Source organism: Ptychodera flava, chromosome 6 (assembly GCF_041260155.1).
Source record: "Ptychodera flava strain L36383 chromosome 6, AS_Pfla_20210202, whole genome shotgun sequence".
NCBI classification, from domain to species: domain Eukaryota; kingdom Metazoa; phylum Hemichordata; class Enteropneusta; family Ptychoderidae; genus Ptychodera; species Ptychodera flava.
Window position 1 is genome coordinate 24272283 of NC_091933.1, and position 17574 is coordinate 24289856.

General features: G+C 38.1%; 2 protein-coding genes across 5 annotated transcripts in view; one reads left to right on the top strand and one right to left on the bottom strand.

The window, feature by feature from the left end:
- LOC139135266 (U3 small nucleolar ribonucleoprotein protein IMP4-like) lies at window positions 1-14869 on the bottom strand. 4 transcript variants are annotated; one of them, XR_011552958.1, is made up of 9 exons: window positions 14742-14869; window positions 12330-12438; window positions 11590-11676; window positions 11047-11153; window positions 10201-10333; window positions 9233-9387; window positions 7073-8305; window positions 4905-5433; window positions 1-279 (listed from the first exon to the last, which is right to left on the bottom strand). XR_011552958.1 is itself a non-coding variant. In XM_070702568.1 (9 exons), the coding sequence occupies exons 1-9, from the start codon at window positions 14742-14744 to the stop codon at window positions 167-169; spliced, it is 879 nt and encodes a 292-aa protein (XP_070558669.1). In that variant the 5' UTR covers window positions 14745-14863; the 3' UTR covers window positions 1-166. The 4 variants fall into 4 exon arrangements, 2 of the variants coding, with proteins under 2 accessions (XP_070558669.1, XP_070558668.1); XR_011552957.1 differs by lacking the exon at window positions 14742-14869 and adding an exon at window positions 13924-14071; XM_070702568.1 differs by having other exon boundaries at window positions 4905-4981; window positions 8211-8305; window positions 14742-14863.
- Window positions 14613-17574, top strand: part of LOC139135267 (pre-mRNA-splicing factor ISY1 homolog) — a 16535-nt gene continuing 13573 nt past the window's right edge. Inside the window, exons 1-2 of the mRNA XM_070702570.1 lie at window positions 14613-14947; window positions 17468-17490. Of these exons, the coding sequence (XP_070558671.1) occupies window positions 14945-14947; window positions 17468-17490 (26 nt within the window). The 5' untranslated portion in view covers window positions 14613-14944. The remainder of the gene's footprint in view (window positions 14948-17467; window positions 17491-17574) is intronic.

The following is a 17574-nucleotide window of genomic DNA, read 5'->3' on the forward strand; positions in this document are numbered from 1 at the left end:
TTTTCAATTGTTTTTGTTTGTTTAATTTTTATACAGAATAAAATATGTAACAGAACATAGACTGATGAAATGCACAATACGCATTGTAAAGAACATAAATTTGTATCTGAATTACAGACACTGTGTTTCTCCATGACAACCACCAACTCACCACGGCATGGCATCATCAGTCATCACTCAGAAATTTTCTTTTCTTTGCCGTGTTCATGTACGGCTTGAGTCTCCATTCTGTGTCTGCAGTGTCTGCATTCTCCAATGTTCCTAGCTTAATCTCATACACTGCAAAATCCAGAAAGAGAAAAAAAATGAAGCCCAACTGTTTTCATATTCTTACATCTTACACATAGATATTGAAGTGAAAGACCATTTTAAAGGCATTGTATACCAAGGAAAGAGTGTACAAGAAATTCCGAGCCTGTTGAAGTTCTTGTACCTGCTACCGCAGTTTAAATTAACAAAACACTTGATGCTTATGTAACTTTACACACCGTGGAAGACAAACATTTCATTCCTCCAAGGCACAGCATAATACAAAGGACTTGGGTATTAACCCTGTAACCCCCATTGCTTTGGGGCAAACTACGCAGGCCACTGCAATGGTGTTTGGACTGGTTATTCGTGTGACTGCAGGGTTAGATTTGAATGGCGAATATGAATATCACAGGTACTTTCTGATTTCACATCAGTCAATGACAGGAAAATATTTTGAATGGAAGATGCTCCCCACGGACACAAAGGATATCTCATCAACATTCACTTTGCTGAAAAAAGAAATTATCTCATAGAAATGCATTCATTTCAGTAACAGGAACAGCTCCATCAAAGACCAGAAAAAATCAGTGACAACATCACTGTTCGCTCCCATATAGTTATCAAAACAAGTTAACAATTGTATGAAACATGGACATACCTGTACACACAGACTGGCACAGAGTGATGACATTGACCCCAAGTGTGCCTTGGCCCATGGAGAGTGATAAAGATATAACAAACAGCTGAATGTAATGATAAAATAGTTTAGTATAGGCCTATACAGGCACTGAGAGTGAATATGTTACAGCAATTTGATTAGTTTCTTTTCCTTTTCTACTTCTGTGATAATCTTTAAGACAATCAATCTGCAAGGCAGTTTATGTATTGACAAATATGTTATCTTTTACAAGCACACAGTAAACTGTTCTTGATTTTTCATTTACAATATTTGACATGGACTGAAATACATAACATGCAACCAATGTTTACACTTTGTGCATACACCAGATACATGGAGAAATTTCTACATAAAATCATTACTCAGAAAACCCTATACAGGGAAAAGTAAACATTGTTTTCTTCCAGAACAGCTGGTGCATCCACATCTGGAACAACTTACAAACTTAACCAAGTACACAAGGATGATGACACAAGAGATAAAGTTAAACTGTGGTAAACTTGACTATTCCTTTCAAATCCTTACCTAACTTGACAACTTACAGTTTACCATATCAAATGCATACTAAACCACCACATTATTAGTTCCAGTAGGTATAAAATTACCAAAAAAAATCTTAAAAATACAAAATGAAAGATATCCCAGTAAAACTGACAGTTTCGCAAAGTTGCCCCAAAAATTCAAAATTCCAGATTTCAACTTAATTTCAATATATCTTATTAACAAAAACCCTAAGAACCGGTTTACTAAATATCAAAGCAATCAGACTGGTAAATTTTGAGAAACAAATTTTTTGACCAAAAATGAGAAAAATTGCCCCCAAAATACAAAATTGCAGATTTCATCCTAATTTTAAATATATCTAATTAACATAAACCCTAGGAACCTGTACACTAGATATCAAAGCTACCAGATCACAAGTTTTAGGAGAAAAATTTTTTGACCAAAAAGGCAAAATTGCCCCAAAATAAAAAAAATATTCCCAGTTTCAACATACCTTCAATACATTATATTGAGATTAATCTTAGATACCTATATACCAAATATCAAAGCTATCAAATCAGTAGTTTTTGGATAAAAAATTTTTTATCAAAAATTGCGAAAATTGCCCAAAAATTACAAATATGACAATATCAATACAATTTGTACAAGCATGACTGAGGTCATTCTGAGGAACTGAAAGATGAAGTTTCATAGCAATCAGACGAGCGATTTCAGAGAACAAGATTTTTTGACTAAAAACTGAAAAAATACCCTAAAAATACAAACATGCAAATTTCATCCCAATTTTTGCACACATACTTTAGAATACCTAAAGAAATCTGCATACCAAGTTTCAACCAAATCTGACCACTGCTTACTGAGTTTTAGCCATTTGCAGGATTTTTCCTTTTTTCCTCCCTCATTTGCATATTTTTGGCACTGACATGTTCATTTGAACAAATTCACATCTCCACCCCTAGGTGCACCTGTACACCAAATACTAAGACAGTAGGTGCTACGGTTTAGGAGTTTTTGATGTGGACGGACATACATACATACATACATACATACAGACGACATTTTTCCACCTTATACGAATACCTCCCATTTGCATATATACATATGCATATTATATGGGAGCTAAAAATCAGTTCCTAAGAACAACAGTACAATCAATTGATATGGATGTTACCCCTTTCTGGTCATTTCACACATTTCAGTGGCCACAGGGAACACAGAACATTGCTACTTTGTAAATAACCTTAACTTCCTGTAGGCTCACTATACTGGTGCATGCTGGGATTGCAATGTACAAACAAATGTGACATCCAGTTGTGTGCAAGTGGTCATAAGGTCACTTCATTGACAGGTAAACGGCCAAAAAACTGCTGGTATTGGTAACTTCAGAGAGATTATTAAATTGCTTGGTGTCCTGCCATGGCCAAAAGTTTTGTTACTCTTGGTTGGAAATTGTTTTCATGAAATTCATTCAATAGTGATTATGTTTCTAGGTTGATCAACAGGTAAAAATCAAGCAATCTTCATTAAGATAACAAAATCTTCTACGGTACTTGTTCATAAACATTCACAAAAGATGAGACATTTTGAAATGTTTGCTGAAATGATGAACAAACTGAAGCAAAGACCTCCAAGACTCGGCACAGACATCCAAAACTGAATCTCTACAAACCCTTCATTAATCATGCTACAGCTATTTATACTAGGAACTTGATCATCACGACTGACAAGGTGTTTCTGTACGTCTAATTAGCTGGGGTTTTTTTCCCGTGATAGGTGGGTGGATTAGCAGATGGTTTCTCATTACCAATGTACAAATGCTCATTATCCCTGAATATGAAACATTTCTGTTCCAGAGCATGATTGTATTAGGGTACTGCAGTTTTAGTGATGTCAGCGTTGCCATGGTTTAAATTTTGATCATTAGGGGAAATCCCACTGAAAAATCTAGAAGTCTTTCAAATTTTCTTCTTGTAGAATGCAACGTTGCATCAAGACACGATTCCGATTATTTTTGTTAAATTTTGATGAGCCCGACTGAGAAATGTCAAAAAGCCGTACAAAATTGAAATAGTCATTATACTATTCAACATTTCAAAGAGGAGCAGCATTTTTATATGACTATCGAGAGTAAAATCCTTCCAACCAAAGTATTTTTATTATTTGAGAGCTTGCTATTCAATTTCTTGTTACAGAATTTAATTTGCATTGAATTTTTGCAAAATCAATCAAAAATGCTACATAACATAGAAGAAGGCATCAAAGGTGCTGGTATATGAATGCATTATACTAGAAGATTACCACAATGAAGATTTCAAAGATTGCAGATTCAAATAATCAGCACTTGTGTACTGGTATTGGACAGTTTCTTATGATGGATGGGAAAAATTTATTATAATGTTATTGCCGTTGACAGAGTATGCTACATATATGTACATATATATTTACATTGCATGTACACTTCCCTGATTTTCTATCAGGAGAATTACTGTATAATGACAGTCAAATTACTGGAATTCATACTGAAAAGAAATTACACATATAGGAAAGTAGCTATTTTTATTCAAAAATATCTCTAGTTGTTCACATCAGAGAAGTGCACGTACACTGTCACATTTCTTTTATTTCCATCCAGAGCACTACAGCAGAAAAAAGGAACATCCTGCTGAGAACAGGAATCTCGATGTGTCGGATTAGTGTTTCGATTCTTGCGGTTCTCTGGTATTATCAAGTTATCCCACCATTCTGAGTAATCAATCAACACAAATTTCCAAACCTGAGTATCTGATTTTCAACATACCTAATGCTACAGAGATTTCTATGTCAGTAACTGAAAAAAATTATCTTTTTTTTTTATTGTACAGCTTTCCATGATGATGAAGAAACACAATGCAAGTGAGAACACCAGCGATGGCTATAATCTGATGCTAATGTGAAAAGTCACATGAGCTTTATTGGAAAATACGCAATCAGTGTTTCCTATTTTACTGTCTGATGGATGTGATAACAGTCAGCGTGCCTCTGAGAAATGTCTTTTATCTGGGATATCATTCTGAATGATGTTCAGAGCATGCATGCGCATGAGTGTGGCACAAAATCTGTAAGTGTATGAATTTGGCACTCTGAGACAAAGTCAACTGTGTCTAAAATGATTATTGTTACAATTTAGCTTTGAAAATGTCAGCCATGGTGTAGAACTGCATAAGTCATGTACCCGATTGCAATATTGACTGGTTTAAGAGATATGTTTAGCTCAAAAACATGAAAATTTGATATTTTTCTGTGACAGTGGTGATTCTACAGATAACAGTTGTGGTATGGCCATTGGAAATCAAGTCCCCATTCTAATTTTTGAATATCTTCAGACAGCATGACCAGCATCACAATTATGGAAATTGGAGTGTACAGTTGAGCCTAAGACAAGATCAATTACATGTAAGATGGTAATGGACAAATATTTCATCAAACTTACGTTTCATTTCGAATCTTGGTCCCACTTCTTGAAGTTCAATATCTTTTCCGTTGTCTACTTTCTTGTACACATGATGTCTATAATTAAGAAGAAGACAGTATTGTGAAAGATGTCACTCAACTGTATAAAGTTCCCAATATCTTGTTTATTAAGGGTCCAAGCCTTGGGCCCTATTGTATTTTCTGACTGTGACCATGGCTTCTTGAGGTTTTGAGTTTGTGATTTTCATGAAGAGTGTCAATGACAGAGTCTTACAAATTACATCATTGTTCTCTCATTGACATGCAAAAACGTATTTGTCTGCAGATGTAGATTACTTTTTTGGAAATTAGTCATGAAAGAACGACAAAAATACAACTACATTGGTGACTGCCAAGATTGCATTGAACACTTGCAGTGTTGCCGCCATGACGCGCCCTTGCGACAATGTCCCCAAAACGGAACCCGTTGTCCCTCATTCTTGCGTATTGCGGGTCACCTCGGGCGCACTCGTGTGTCAACTGTGTTGGATGTAGTCTACAAAAAATATCTGTTACCAGTGTTTCCCCTGGGTTCCAAAATCTTGTAGCAAATTTGGCTAGAAGCCCTAAAAAGTTATTCGCCAAACCAGATATTCAATTAGCCAAGCCGATACCACTGATCACAAATGATGTCATTTCTTTCTTATTAATATGCAAAAATAAATATTTGTCTGTATTTTCCGTAAGAATGACGGAAATAAACCCTGTTAGTGCTACTATGGATACTAAAAGTAACACCAATTTATGGTTCAGATTACAAGGTGCCAACATCAGCCACACATACAACATAAAATTTGTCCGAATTTCAAGCGACAGACTTTTCCAAAGTTAGGCGTATGCAACTATATTCAGTAACATAAAAACCTGAAATCGCTATCGTGTACATATCGCTACAGACAACGGCACGAAACCTGGTTCAGCATACTAGTTTTTTCAAACGAATCAGATATCCATTCTCGTAGCAGTTCGAAAGTAAAATACTCTCAGACTTGAGAAATATGTGCATTTTTTTAGACTTCCAATACATTTGCTTTACGCTTGAAGTTTAGCAAGCGAAGCTTGGACAGCAGCGCACAGCATATCAATGGCGCTTGGGTCAGGGGTCATCATGAAAGACGTCAGTGTGTATTCATGGCAAGCTTGCCATGGATCGCGGAAATCACGGATCATAAATCCAAATGTTCACGTCTATTAGTAAACAGAACCGTAAAATATCAAATATATACCCTTTTGATATGGAGAAACATCTTTTTGTTTCACTGACGATCAAGTTAAATGCTCAAATATCGCGACAAGACTTTGCGTATTTATTTGCACGATGTGAACGCGGAACTTGACCCACTCAGCGGACGAGCGAGCACTTCTCTGAGAGTCTGCACTACGCTACGGTCCATGATACACTGAAAATTGTCGCGAATTTATATTTAAGGAAGCCAATTCACACAAGTTTCTAATGCCAGTAAAGGTATTTTCTTGTTGGCAGCAATACACCACGAACATTTTCGCTATTCAGGAGTGCCTTACTCGCTCTACGTTCTAAAAAATGCCATACGTATGCTTTTGACCATGCATGCCGCTACCTTCCTTTCCAAATTCACGGTCGACTTTCCTACATTGATCATAATTTTTCTTTCCATTTCATAGCTTTACTTGCGCTTAGAATGTGTGTTGTAGGTATTGGTGGAGCAGCCAAAGTCAAAAAGGAAAGTTTGCCGTTTTTGCTTAGTTTCACCGTCACTACGATCCTTCAATTCAGTGTCGATGACATCATGATGGCTGTCACTGCACGGAGTTATCTGTAGGCACACATTGCGCGTAGTCAAACCCAAAACTTCGCAACATTTTAGTCAACTAGTCATGATATACATGCGGTACTATTGATTTGTGAGTTATTTCGTTACAATTTTATTCATACTCAGTTCTGTATGTGTTACAAATAGGATCTCCTGACGCATGAGGTCGGGGATGCACAGAGATAAAGCATTACGCCTCAAGTTGAATGCAGGACATGTGCGCGCGGACAGACAAAGTGATGACGTCATAGTGCAATTTTCGATTCGCAAGTTTGGCTAACTTTTGCCAAAATCTTCTCGCCAAACGCTACTTATTTCTCGCATTTGCGATTTGGCGAGCGGGCAGCGGAAACACTGGTTACTAAACGATGACCTTTGTTTTGCATAATTATTTCCTGGCTTGCACTTTAAATACGTACTGTCGGAGCTAGCCATGGTTAAAAGTAATTAAAACACTGCACTTAATATCATAATTTGCTTGACCGTAGTCCGTCTGAGTTCTGATTGGCGACAGATACGGAGATATGGTAGACTGCTACAATCACCTGAAATTCAAGCATAGTGACACGGTCCTAGTAGCTTGAAATTTGTTCAGTGAAACTAATTTGTTGTAAAATAATACAAAATTTGATGGACAACTTTTTTGTCCCAAAAATGTACAAAATGTCCCCAAAAATAAACTGTAGTTGGACACAGTGTCCCCTGATTTAAAATTCCTGGCTGCAACACTGCACTTGAACTGACATTGATGGCTCAGACTACAAGCTACAACAACAGCCAAGAATACAACACTGACAAAATTTGTCAGCATTTCAAGTAGCAGTGTCCGATGTTGCACGCGTGCAGATATATTTAGTAACAGACCTGTAACAACACACAGCACTATTTGATGTTATGAACTTGACCTATTTTAAGTACAGCTAATTGTTTGTTATGTACTCTATAGAAAACTTTTCATTGTTAACAAGACAGGGCTCTTTATATTTTTGAAAATTTTGACACTAAAATAAACATTTTCAGGAATCACCTTTGACCCATGATGCGTCTTCACACAAATACTGAGAAATACATGTCATATTGAGGTACCATGGTACTCAAGTTTTTTGCAGTGACGGATAGACAGACATACTCACATAAAGACTTGACTTACCTATATAGCACCCATCCCACCACATCCACCATAGTAAATGAGAGCTTATAATGCACCGAATTTCAGAACTTTCTCACAATTTTAGGAGAGAGTTTCAGACGTTAGAAGTCGACAAAACATAAATAATCAGATACTTATATGAAATTTCTCTTTGTTGGGGTTTATCTCAAAGAACTAAAGTCTCACTAAGTATCTCTGACAACTGCATTCACTAGATTCACTTATACAAACATGTTTTACTCTTGTACTCAGTTTACTTATAGTGATGAGAATTTTTCCCTGTAATCACTCTTGACTCAGAAACTCGCTGAGGCAATAATCCTGAATCAACAGAATTCCATACCTAAATGAAATGTAATCATCCTGATTGGCAAACGTAATAACTCTTTTACTGTCATCTTTGGGAACTGGAAACAAATACTTGAGGATATTCATAACCTGACGAGAGAGAAAACGGGAAATCAAATCAACAAAGACCCAACCTAATGTTGTATATGAATTAAAATCCGGTGGAACTCAACATTCTTTTTTTTTAATTGGAACATTAAAAGCAGACGAAAAGCTCCCTAAATAACAGTGTGGGTGAATTTCACAGGGGATTTTTTATGAATGTAATATTCTTGTAAAGCCAAAGGGATTTTCCAGCTGAAGGGACAGCTGACGGTGTTCCATACTAGTATTTGAATTGCCTAACAATGTTACTAATATGTATGTGCATCTGATGATGTGGTCACAGTGAAGTATTGCCTCATCCCCCCCCCCCCCCCCCCCAATCCCCAGAACTGGCTTGCTGTCAATGATAATAATAATATTTACGGTCCTCATGATACTTTGGTAGCTATGCAAGGTTGAATTGCTGAATAACCTCTGGATCAGGAATCTGGAATTGTTTTTGTTCATCTAAATGTAGGCAACTACTGTAGGCCAGGGCACTACATGCAAAAATATTGCATATTGCGAGGGCACTTTCTCTTGTTGAATTACATGGGGATATAAATCAAGGTACATTAAAATGTGAATAAATTTTGCAACTTTCCATCAGGTAATAATCAACTAGTAGAACCTATCTAGAGTACTACTGTGATACATAAACAACTTACCCCTAATCTCTGCTAGGTAAATCTTGAGTTATATACTGTTTACAAATATGTCAAAGTTCCTTCAAATAATTACACGGCAGCAGCAGATTTCACAGACAAGTGTCATATACCGTACACAGTGTGTACGGAGCATGAATAGAATTTGTCTGTTTATTTACTGTCAGTTATGTCCTTTTTGAGACTTCACCTACAGCTCAAAAATTTATCATGGTATGAAATGTTATTCTGAGGCTATGCTAGGTAGCATGTTAGCGTAAAAACCTACCCTCTTTCCTAGTTTCGACTTGAAATTATGAAATATCAAATGCGGGTATGCCTCTGACATGGTTCCTACATCTGGGATATCATGTCTCATAACAGTACTGGACAATGTAAAATACGCTGTAGGTCCGTATGGTAAATGACATATTATCAAACCGTCTGAAATCAAGTAAAGAAAGAGTAATGTCTGTTTACTTCGTTTGAAGAATGTACTGAAAGTTTGAGAAGAAATATGGCTGCTCTCTTGAAATATTGCTGAAACAGAAACACTTACAATACTCTAATATTTTTATTTATGGTCCTGTTGTTTATGTCAGAGTCCCTCAAACACACTGTGTTTATGTGAAAAAGTGGCAATGGCTATGTACAGACAGAAGCACTACTGTATAACAATTTGAAAAGGGCTGTATCAGATACAGTTGCAAAAATATGCCACCATGAAGGCAACAAAGACGTTTGTGATATGTATGATGATAAATGGAGTGTATACAGCTGAGTATGCCAAAGTCAACCTCACTCTAGAGGGCAGTATTTATGAATATCTGCTCTTTGAAAATATATATGGTACAGCATACAATTCCCACCACTGACTTTTTTATTGAACAGGGGAGTCGTCTTTTACGTCTTAAATGGTGGAATTAAACTATTTTATCCCACAGACATCTTAAAAATCTCATACAGTCAAGTTCAAACCTGGATTCTAATTACTAAACATTAATAACAATTTATCAAGTATATGTTTTAAAGCATTCTAGAAATAAGTCATGCAATGGAGACCCTTCAGAAGGGAAAGTGAATTCTACTTGCAGGTTATGACAAAATGAACTACTGGTAATGGGATGATAATGAACCTACAGAGATGCATTTGAAGATAAAATTAATATCTTGAAGATGATATATATAATCCCTCTACTCTTACAAATCACAGCTAGACAAGAAAAGACAAAATGTTAAAAGCACTGAGTAATTCACCTGGTTCTCCTCTGTGTTCATGGACAATTAGAAGATCAGTAACTTCATTGGCCCGGCATGCCTGTACAATCTGCGTCATTTCATAGTTACCACGATTCATTCTCTGGGCATTAGGGTAAATCAATTTCATTTCCTTGTAAAGCAGAAAGAAAACCATTGTCAAGTTTCAAATATCTTTTACTCTTTCTGTTCCAATATTTTGCTTTTCTTTTTCAAACTTCCCTTGTGATATACACAATACCACTCTGATAGATGGATCCTGTATTGCATTAATATGCACCTGTTTATTATAAATACAGGAAAATGCAACCATAAAAATCTGATATCTTCAATCACTTTCTGATAAGCAATTATCATTGAGAAAAGCTAGCTGCGATAAGGAACTGTACATATGTTTCACCACTGGCAATAACCTAAACTGTATCAAGATTATCAATTGGTGAATAATGCTGATAAAGCTGTTGTTTACATTCATTTCAGTTGAGTTATATGAAGGGGTAATGACTTTGGTTAGGTGACACACATTGTACAGAATGTCTAACTCTTTTTACTAAACCTTTTTCAAAGTGACCACAGTAACTACATCAGTTGAAGCGCCTCATTTTTTTATAGCTATGGTCTTCTCGTGTTCCAACTCTCCATTTATGACTTCAATAGTTGTAGTTGGACTGACTCGTCTTACAAGTAATCTAACCATAGATTTTGACAGTCTTCAGATCTGACAGACTGTGAAACTCTGAACAGTGGTGAAGTTGTCTTCTCAATCTGGAAATTTGCCACTTTCAGCATGAAAATCCAGAATATTTCAAAACACTAAAGGTGAAGAGATAGTATTTGTTTTGCTACCTTTGCAAACTGTTTGAGCTTGGAACTTGGGTCTCTTGACGTTGTAACCATTATTTTAGGATCCTCTACACCTGCCCATCTGTACTCATCATCGATATGCGAAGTAACTGTCAAGGCAGAAACATATCATGAGCCAAGACCAATAGAATGACATTCAGTCAAGCTGTTGTGTAGGGCATTTTGCAAACATCAAATTTGATGTAGAGATCAATGAAGTTTTATTGGCTAGAAAGAGAAGGCAAACTAACCCTTGTCATTCAGTTATTACACTGAACATGTTTACCGATCACGTACCGAGGTACGATTTTTTCTCAACTCAGCTCTGCCTTTACATACCAATGGATTCACACTAAAATCCTGTTTGAGTGTAAACAACATTTTAAAGATCGTTTGAAAACAGTAATAAAAAAAAAACTTTGTTTTATCACAAAACATGAGTGATGACTTTAATACTGCATGTTTTCGTATATACCAGTGCACAGCTAGCATATTACTCTTGCTTGAAGGACACATTGATATGTGACATTTCAATGGACTACTTACTGCCCTCTCCTCCTTCATCATCATATTCAAGTGATTTCTGTAAAGCTAGAGCTTCCTGTCTCAAATCTGTGGGGATTGGTTTGTCAGCTGAAGGAAAAGAAAATTGGAAACATTGATGTATAGCAACTTGTCAGGTGAAAGACATGAAACTGACTAAAACTAGTCCCAAGTTACAGAAGACCGATGGTGTAAGTCCCTTTTATGACATGTTAAAGGCACTTGTACAATGTCACAAAAAACAGCTTATGCAAAGCCACTCTGGACACAAAGGCTGTTCATTAGTGTAGTGTCAGTGTGTATCAACATGAACACATTGGACATGTCCCTCCTACATTATTCTGCCTATGGCTTTGCTTTTGCCACTAAGACATGCTGGTATCTCTCTTCAGTATTGTATCTGTTTATTCATACAGTGTATTTGAAACTCTCTATAGAATACGTGTCATTCAAGAGAAAAATATGATACATTTATTGTTTACTTGTTGAACTTCTTGTCATTCATCTGACAGGACAAAGTCCTGATGATTGAAGATATGTTCAATCTACTTCTTTTTACATTACTTCATGTGTTGGGAACGGAATTTTGTAATGTTTCCATTGGTATCTACAAGTTGGTTACAGCTTTTTACCTGTGCCTTGTTCTCATTCTAAAACAGAAAGCCAAAGAAAAGAGACGACCATATCCCTCCCACTTTGACGATTGCAACAACTACAGTCAAAGTTATCCATATGGAACTTACAGTCAAGTGCTTCTTTTATCTTTAGTTTCCTTTCAGCAGTCTGTCTTTCCTGGTCTTCAAGAGATTTTCTGTACAGGTACTCCCGCCGAAGCCTGGCCTGTCTTCGCAGCTGTAAATACAAGTGTTCACTGATGATTGAAGACAACTGTTGATTTAACAGTCAATTAACTTTGAAGTCTGATGTGAGAACACACAAGATTGGATTGGATCTCTGGAAAACCATACACCCTGTATGTTCTATGAAGCAGATACTACTACACACAATGGTGTGAAACACTTGGTTTCCTTGCAATAAATTGTGAATGAACATAGTGCATGCCAAGAAATTATTGAAAAGACACATTCTGAAACGATGTATTTCGAAATTATTTTCGATATTGTTGGATTGCCAGAGAAAGGGTAGTCACCATGGCAATAACATCCTTACTACTTCTGACCTTCAATGTAAGGAGTAAACCTTGGCCTTCTATGTGAAAACAGGTGTGAATCTATTGACTTTATTATTCACCTGTGCAAATTGATATTATCATTGTCATATAAGCATTTGCCAAAGTTGAAAATATAAATATTGACATCTCGGTACGAAGATGGATGTTCAAAATTTTATTTTTTGTACATCCATGGTACGAATAATAACTCAGTCTCAAGTAGTTCTCCTTGGGAAAAGCCTGGATTCCAAACTGTACTGAGTATATATGACGGGGTTTAATCGAAGATACCTGATAAATTCACATGTGTTCGTGTCCCTGAACGCGAAGACTGTGAAGTGAGATTATGCTATAATCTATCATGGGGCCTTCGCGCACGAGCTATACGTCCCGTGCCCAGAGAGCGACAAGACGCGTTCGATACACCACATATTTACGTACACATTTATGTACATCAGTACATATTGTAACACACCTCATCCGCAGTCTGTATTCTAATTCGCCAATTGATAGTCACGTGGGATGCGTTCTTTTTGTGCTGATCCACGTAAAGACGTCATCAGGCATCATTTGTTTAAACTGTTGCCTGCAAGGCGTCAGTTCGGAAAAATGATGCCCGCTGACGTCAAAAACGATATTTGACGCGAACACGGACCGGAATGTAAACAAAGATGTCGTCTGCGGCCGATCGAAACGATGATCCAGAAATTTCTTGATTTATCCTACTTTCTGAAGAAGAATTGAATGCCTTGGTTTCCAACAAGGACTAGATGCGGACAAAAACTATAATTAAAAGGTGCATTGAACGTTTTGCAGAAGTATTGCGATCTTTTTAGGAAAAACTTTTTCTTACTGAACCACTCCAACATATTACATCATAGACCTACATGCGACAAGTTTTGTGTATAGTACGTTCTTATTCATGGCTACGGATGAGGTGTGTTACAAAAGGGGTCCAGACACTTCGCACCAAAACCACTTCGCCCCACACAACTTCGTCCCAAAACCATTTCGCACCAAGACCACCTCGTCCCAAGTACTACCTCGTCCAACGCCACTTCGCCCCAAGTACCACCTCGTATACTAAAACCACTTCACTAAAGTATAGTTCCGTCAACTCGTCGCTAAAACATCGATGCCACGATGTATCATAACGTTGTTTTTACCTGCAACTTGGCTACCACGAACCATTTATTCTTCCATGAAACCATACGGTAGAAACACGCAAACTACTTAATGGTACATTTCAGGTGCCGTGCGCGTTATTGTACGATGCGATGTCATTTTCTCGAAATGTGTACAATTTCAAGATTTCAGTCCTGGGGATGATAGAAAGGTGATTAAAACTTCACAGGCAGTGGTTGGTTATTTTCAGCTTTTAACGGTTAGCGATAAATTGAGGAGTGAAGTGGCATTGTTTTAGGGGCGCAATGGTTTTGGGCAACGTGATTTTGGGGGCGAAGAGGTTTTGGTACGAGGTTGTTTTGGTGCGAAGTGGTTTTGGTGCGAAATGGTATGGGACGAGATGGTATGGTGCGAAGTGGTTTTGGTGCGAAGTGTCTGGGAACCTTACAAAACACATATTGACTGGCATGAGGGCAACAGCATACGTCTTTAACCCCTCGGGCCTGTGAGTCACCCCCAAAAACAGACTGTTTCCCTCGGCCACAGTCCCTCGGGGTACAGACGTATGCTGTTGCCCTCATAGCCAGTCAATATGTGTATACTGGTGCCGTATAACGCCGGGAACACACAGACCTGTACGCAGGGCTATGTCAACTACGGCGCGGCGGCGCACGAAAGAGCCATGGGCCACGGTCGAACACTGTTCACTACGAGAGGGGTCAAGGTTGACAGAGCCGAGAACCGATCCTTGGATTTCAAAACCCTACGCATCGAAACGGACAAAAATACTAGAAAATCCGATTGAGAAACCCGTAACCTCATATATGCGGACGAGATCCGCGGAAGCACATGTACTCACCATTTTGTTTTCCACACTTTGCGGCTGTGCGGTGACCTCCCCTGCACTTTGAAGCCTTATTGGTCAAATAGCCATTACTCGGGTCAATTTTGGCGAATAGCATACGCGCTTTTTAATCATCTAGCCTTCATCGTCATGCGTTCGTCGTAGAAGTTAATTTGGCAGTGTTTATAATATTTTAAGTTCGCCTAAACAGCATCAAAATGGTAAGTGTTTCCCAATAATATAAATTCTGTAAAGGTGTTTCAAACAACTAGGTACAATTTTAGCGTGTCTGTTTTCAAACTGCATCGATCGATGAATTTGTGACGATTTCTACCTCAACTTGACTGTCCAGCGGACGTAAGAAACCCTCCATCCTAGCTGCAAAATTGTAGCGCTACGGTGAGGCGGTCGGTGATTTTTGGTTTTTGCGACCTCGCTTACTGGTGAGCGATGTCGCAAAAACCAAAACTCACCGACCGCCGCACCGTAGAGCTACAATTTTGCAGCTACCCTCCATCCATGATTGTCACAATACCGAATTTCAAAATGTTGAACTATATATTTTGTGTAGTGCAGTGTAAACACGTCATTTTACAAGTAACACAAGTAATATAACACGTTCTTCAGGTTTCCCATCCAACAAGTATCAGATATTCAAGCATATACATATGTTTGTCCAACCTCCATGCCTATAATATTTTACATGTAGGGAATACTGCAGCTAGCTAAACATGGAGATAGAACCATGGAGGTAGAAGGAGAGATTTATACCTCAATGGTAGAACACACTTATGAAACAATTAACTGTGGTGCTGTAGCTCGAGGCTTTGCCTGGTTATGTGGGTTGCTGTCCGACCCACAAACCTAGGTAATTCTCAAGCTACAGCACTGCAACTATGAAACAGTGTGCTACCTCCATGGTTAATATCCTGTGGATACCTTCTGGAGGTAGGAAGAGATCCCTTTCTACCTCATAGGTAGCTCTGCATGGCAGGGCTGTGTGTTACCGGCGTTATACGGCCTCCCACCACAGCCCTGCAGACTGATATAGAAAAAAAACGCTGGTCCACCTGCAGAAATACGGCGGGCAGTTTATCCGCCAAAAACAGCCGATTTTGAATCCAAAACTTGCATTGATCTTCGTTTTCGAGCACACCCACCTCGCCTAAGTACACGATATGCCCAGCCGCGCTTGTAAACTCACGCAAAGCCTACTTTTCTCTCTCTATGCGAGGGAAGCGTTCGTAACCTCCGCCATTGTTAATGTCATTCAACCCATGAGCACTCGGGCGAAAACCAGCCTTGCTAACAAAAGAGCATCGCGCGATATAGAGCTTCTAAAGTTGACGTTCTGAGAGGAGTGGAACAAGAGAAAATTGTGAAATATATAAAACTTCTGAAGAGAAAAAAAGAAAATTATTTTGTCAACAGAAAATGATCATCGTAGATTGTACATAGCTGAGTGGTGGTTAGAAATGATATTTATTACAGTGTGCAACATCGCGATGCTCTTTTGTTAGCAAGGCTGGTTTTCGCCCGAGTGCTCATGGGTTGAATGACATTAACAATGGCGGCGGTTACGAACGCTTCCCTCGCATAGAGAGAGAAAAGTAGGCTTTGCGTAAGTTTACAAGCGCGGCTGGGCACATCGTGTACCTAGGCGAGGTGGGTGTGCTCGAAAACGAAGATCAATGCAAGTTTTGGATTCAAAATCGGCTGTTTTCGGCGGATAAACTGCCCGCCGTATTTCTGCAGGTGGACCAGCGGTTTTTTCTATATCAGTCTGCAGGGCTGTGGTGGGAGGCCGTATAACGCCGGTAACACACAGCCCTGCCATGCAGAGCTACCCCATAGGTAAATATACATCACAGCAGTACATTACCAATTGCTGCCATAGACTGACAGTCTCACTTCTACTGTCTATGCTGGTGCCCATGTCATAAGTAGTCATTCGTGATCCTCTTCAGGACTTGTACATCCATGAATTGACAAAGTTCACTACAGTAATTGGAAAATCTGAACATCATCACTTTCATATATGCATAAACTACTCTTTCATTAACTGCAGTTCCATGGCCCATATATTGTGTGGTTGGGAAAGGTTTCCCCAACCACTCAAAATTACCACAGAAAGTTGTTTGCTGTGTAACTGTAGCAGCTCCTTCATTTTGTAATATGTGCCTTATCATGTTACAGTTATACATTAGACTTGGTTCAAGAAGGTGAATTTTAAAAAATATAATCATTTGAAATAGTTTCTCCTCTATTTCACACAAACCTATTTGGAATTTGGTAGCCCAGGCCAGGTTTTCTTAGCGATTGAATGTGTTTTTACCTTTGAGTCTGCACTGTAGTGAGTAAGTTTCTGCCGGATTCCGGGGAAAAATCTTCTGTATAGCGTGCACCCCACTCATCATGTTCTCCCCACTCACGCATTTCACATGAAAACAGAACACAAGTCATCTTGTTCACCCCACTCAAACGCTTACAAATCACAGACTTGAACCAAGTCTAAGATATGCATGTGCTTGAGTTATGTATAACCTTTGCTCACCCTACATAGGTTGAGAAAGGTGTTACCGTACATTAAAAACTTAAGTACATATGTTGTAAATGAAAGTAAAGAAATCATAACAATAGTTCCAGTCAGCCCATTTAGCAATTTGTAGCCACAACTTGTTACTTTTCAAACAAATTATAAAAGATGACATTTATTTCAATTCGTTCTTTTATTCTTTCAGGCAAGAAATGCTGAGAAAGCAATGTAAGTACATATGACATTTGCTATTGGCTGTATAATGTTTAACCTTTGACCAATAATCACAAAAGGAAAAAATTGTGTTGGGTT

Bases quoted from the DNA above. Each gene is read 5' to 3' on its own strand.
- LOC139135266 (XM_070702567.1), bottom strand. From the start codon at position 13,968: ATGGTTTCATGGAAGAATAAATGGTTCGTGGTAGCCAAGTTGCAG. The intron at 11,677-12,329 runs GTAAGTTCCATA...CTTTTCCTTCAG, and splicing joins GATAAAAGAAGCACTTGACT to CTGACAAACCAATCCCCACA. The intron at 9,388-10,200 runs GTGAATTACTCA...ACTTGATTTCAG, and splicing joins TGAACACAGAGGAGAACCAG to ACGGTTTGATAATATGTCAT.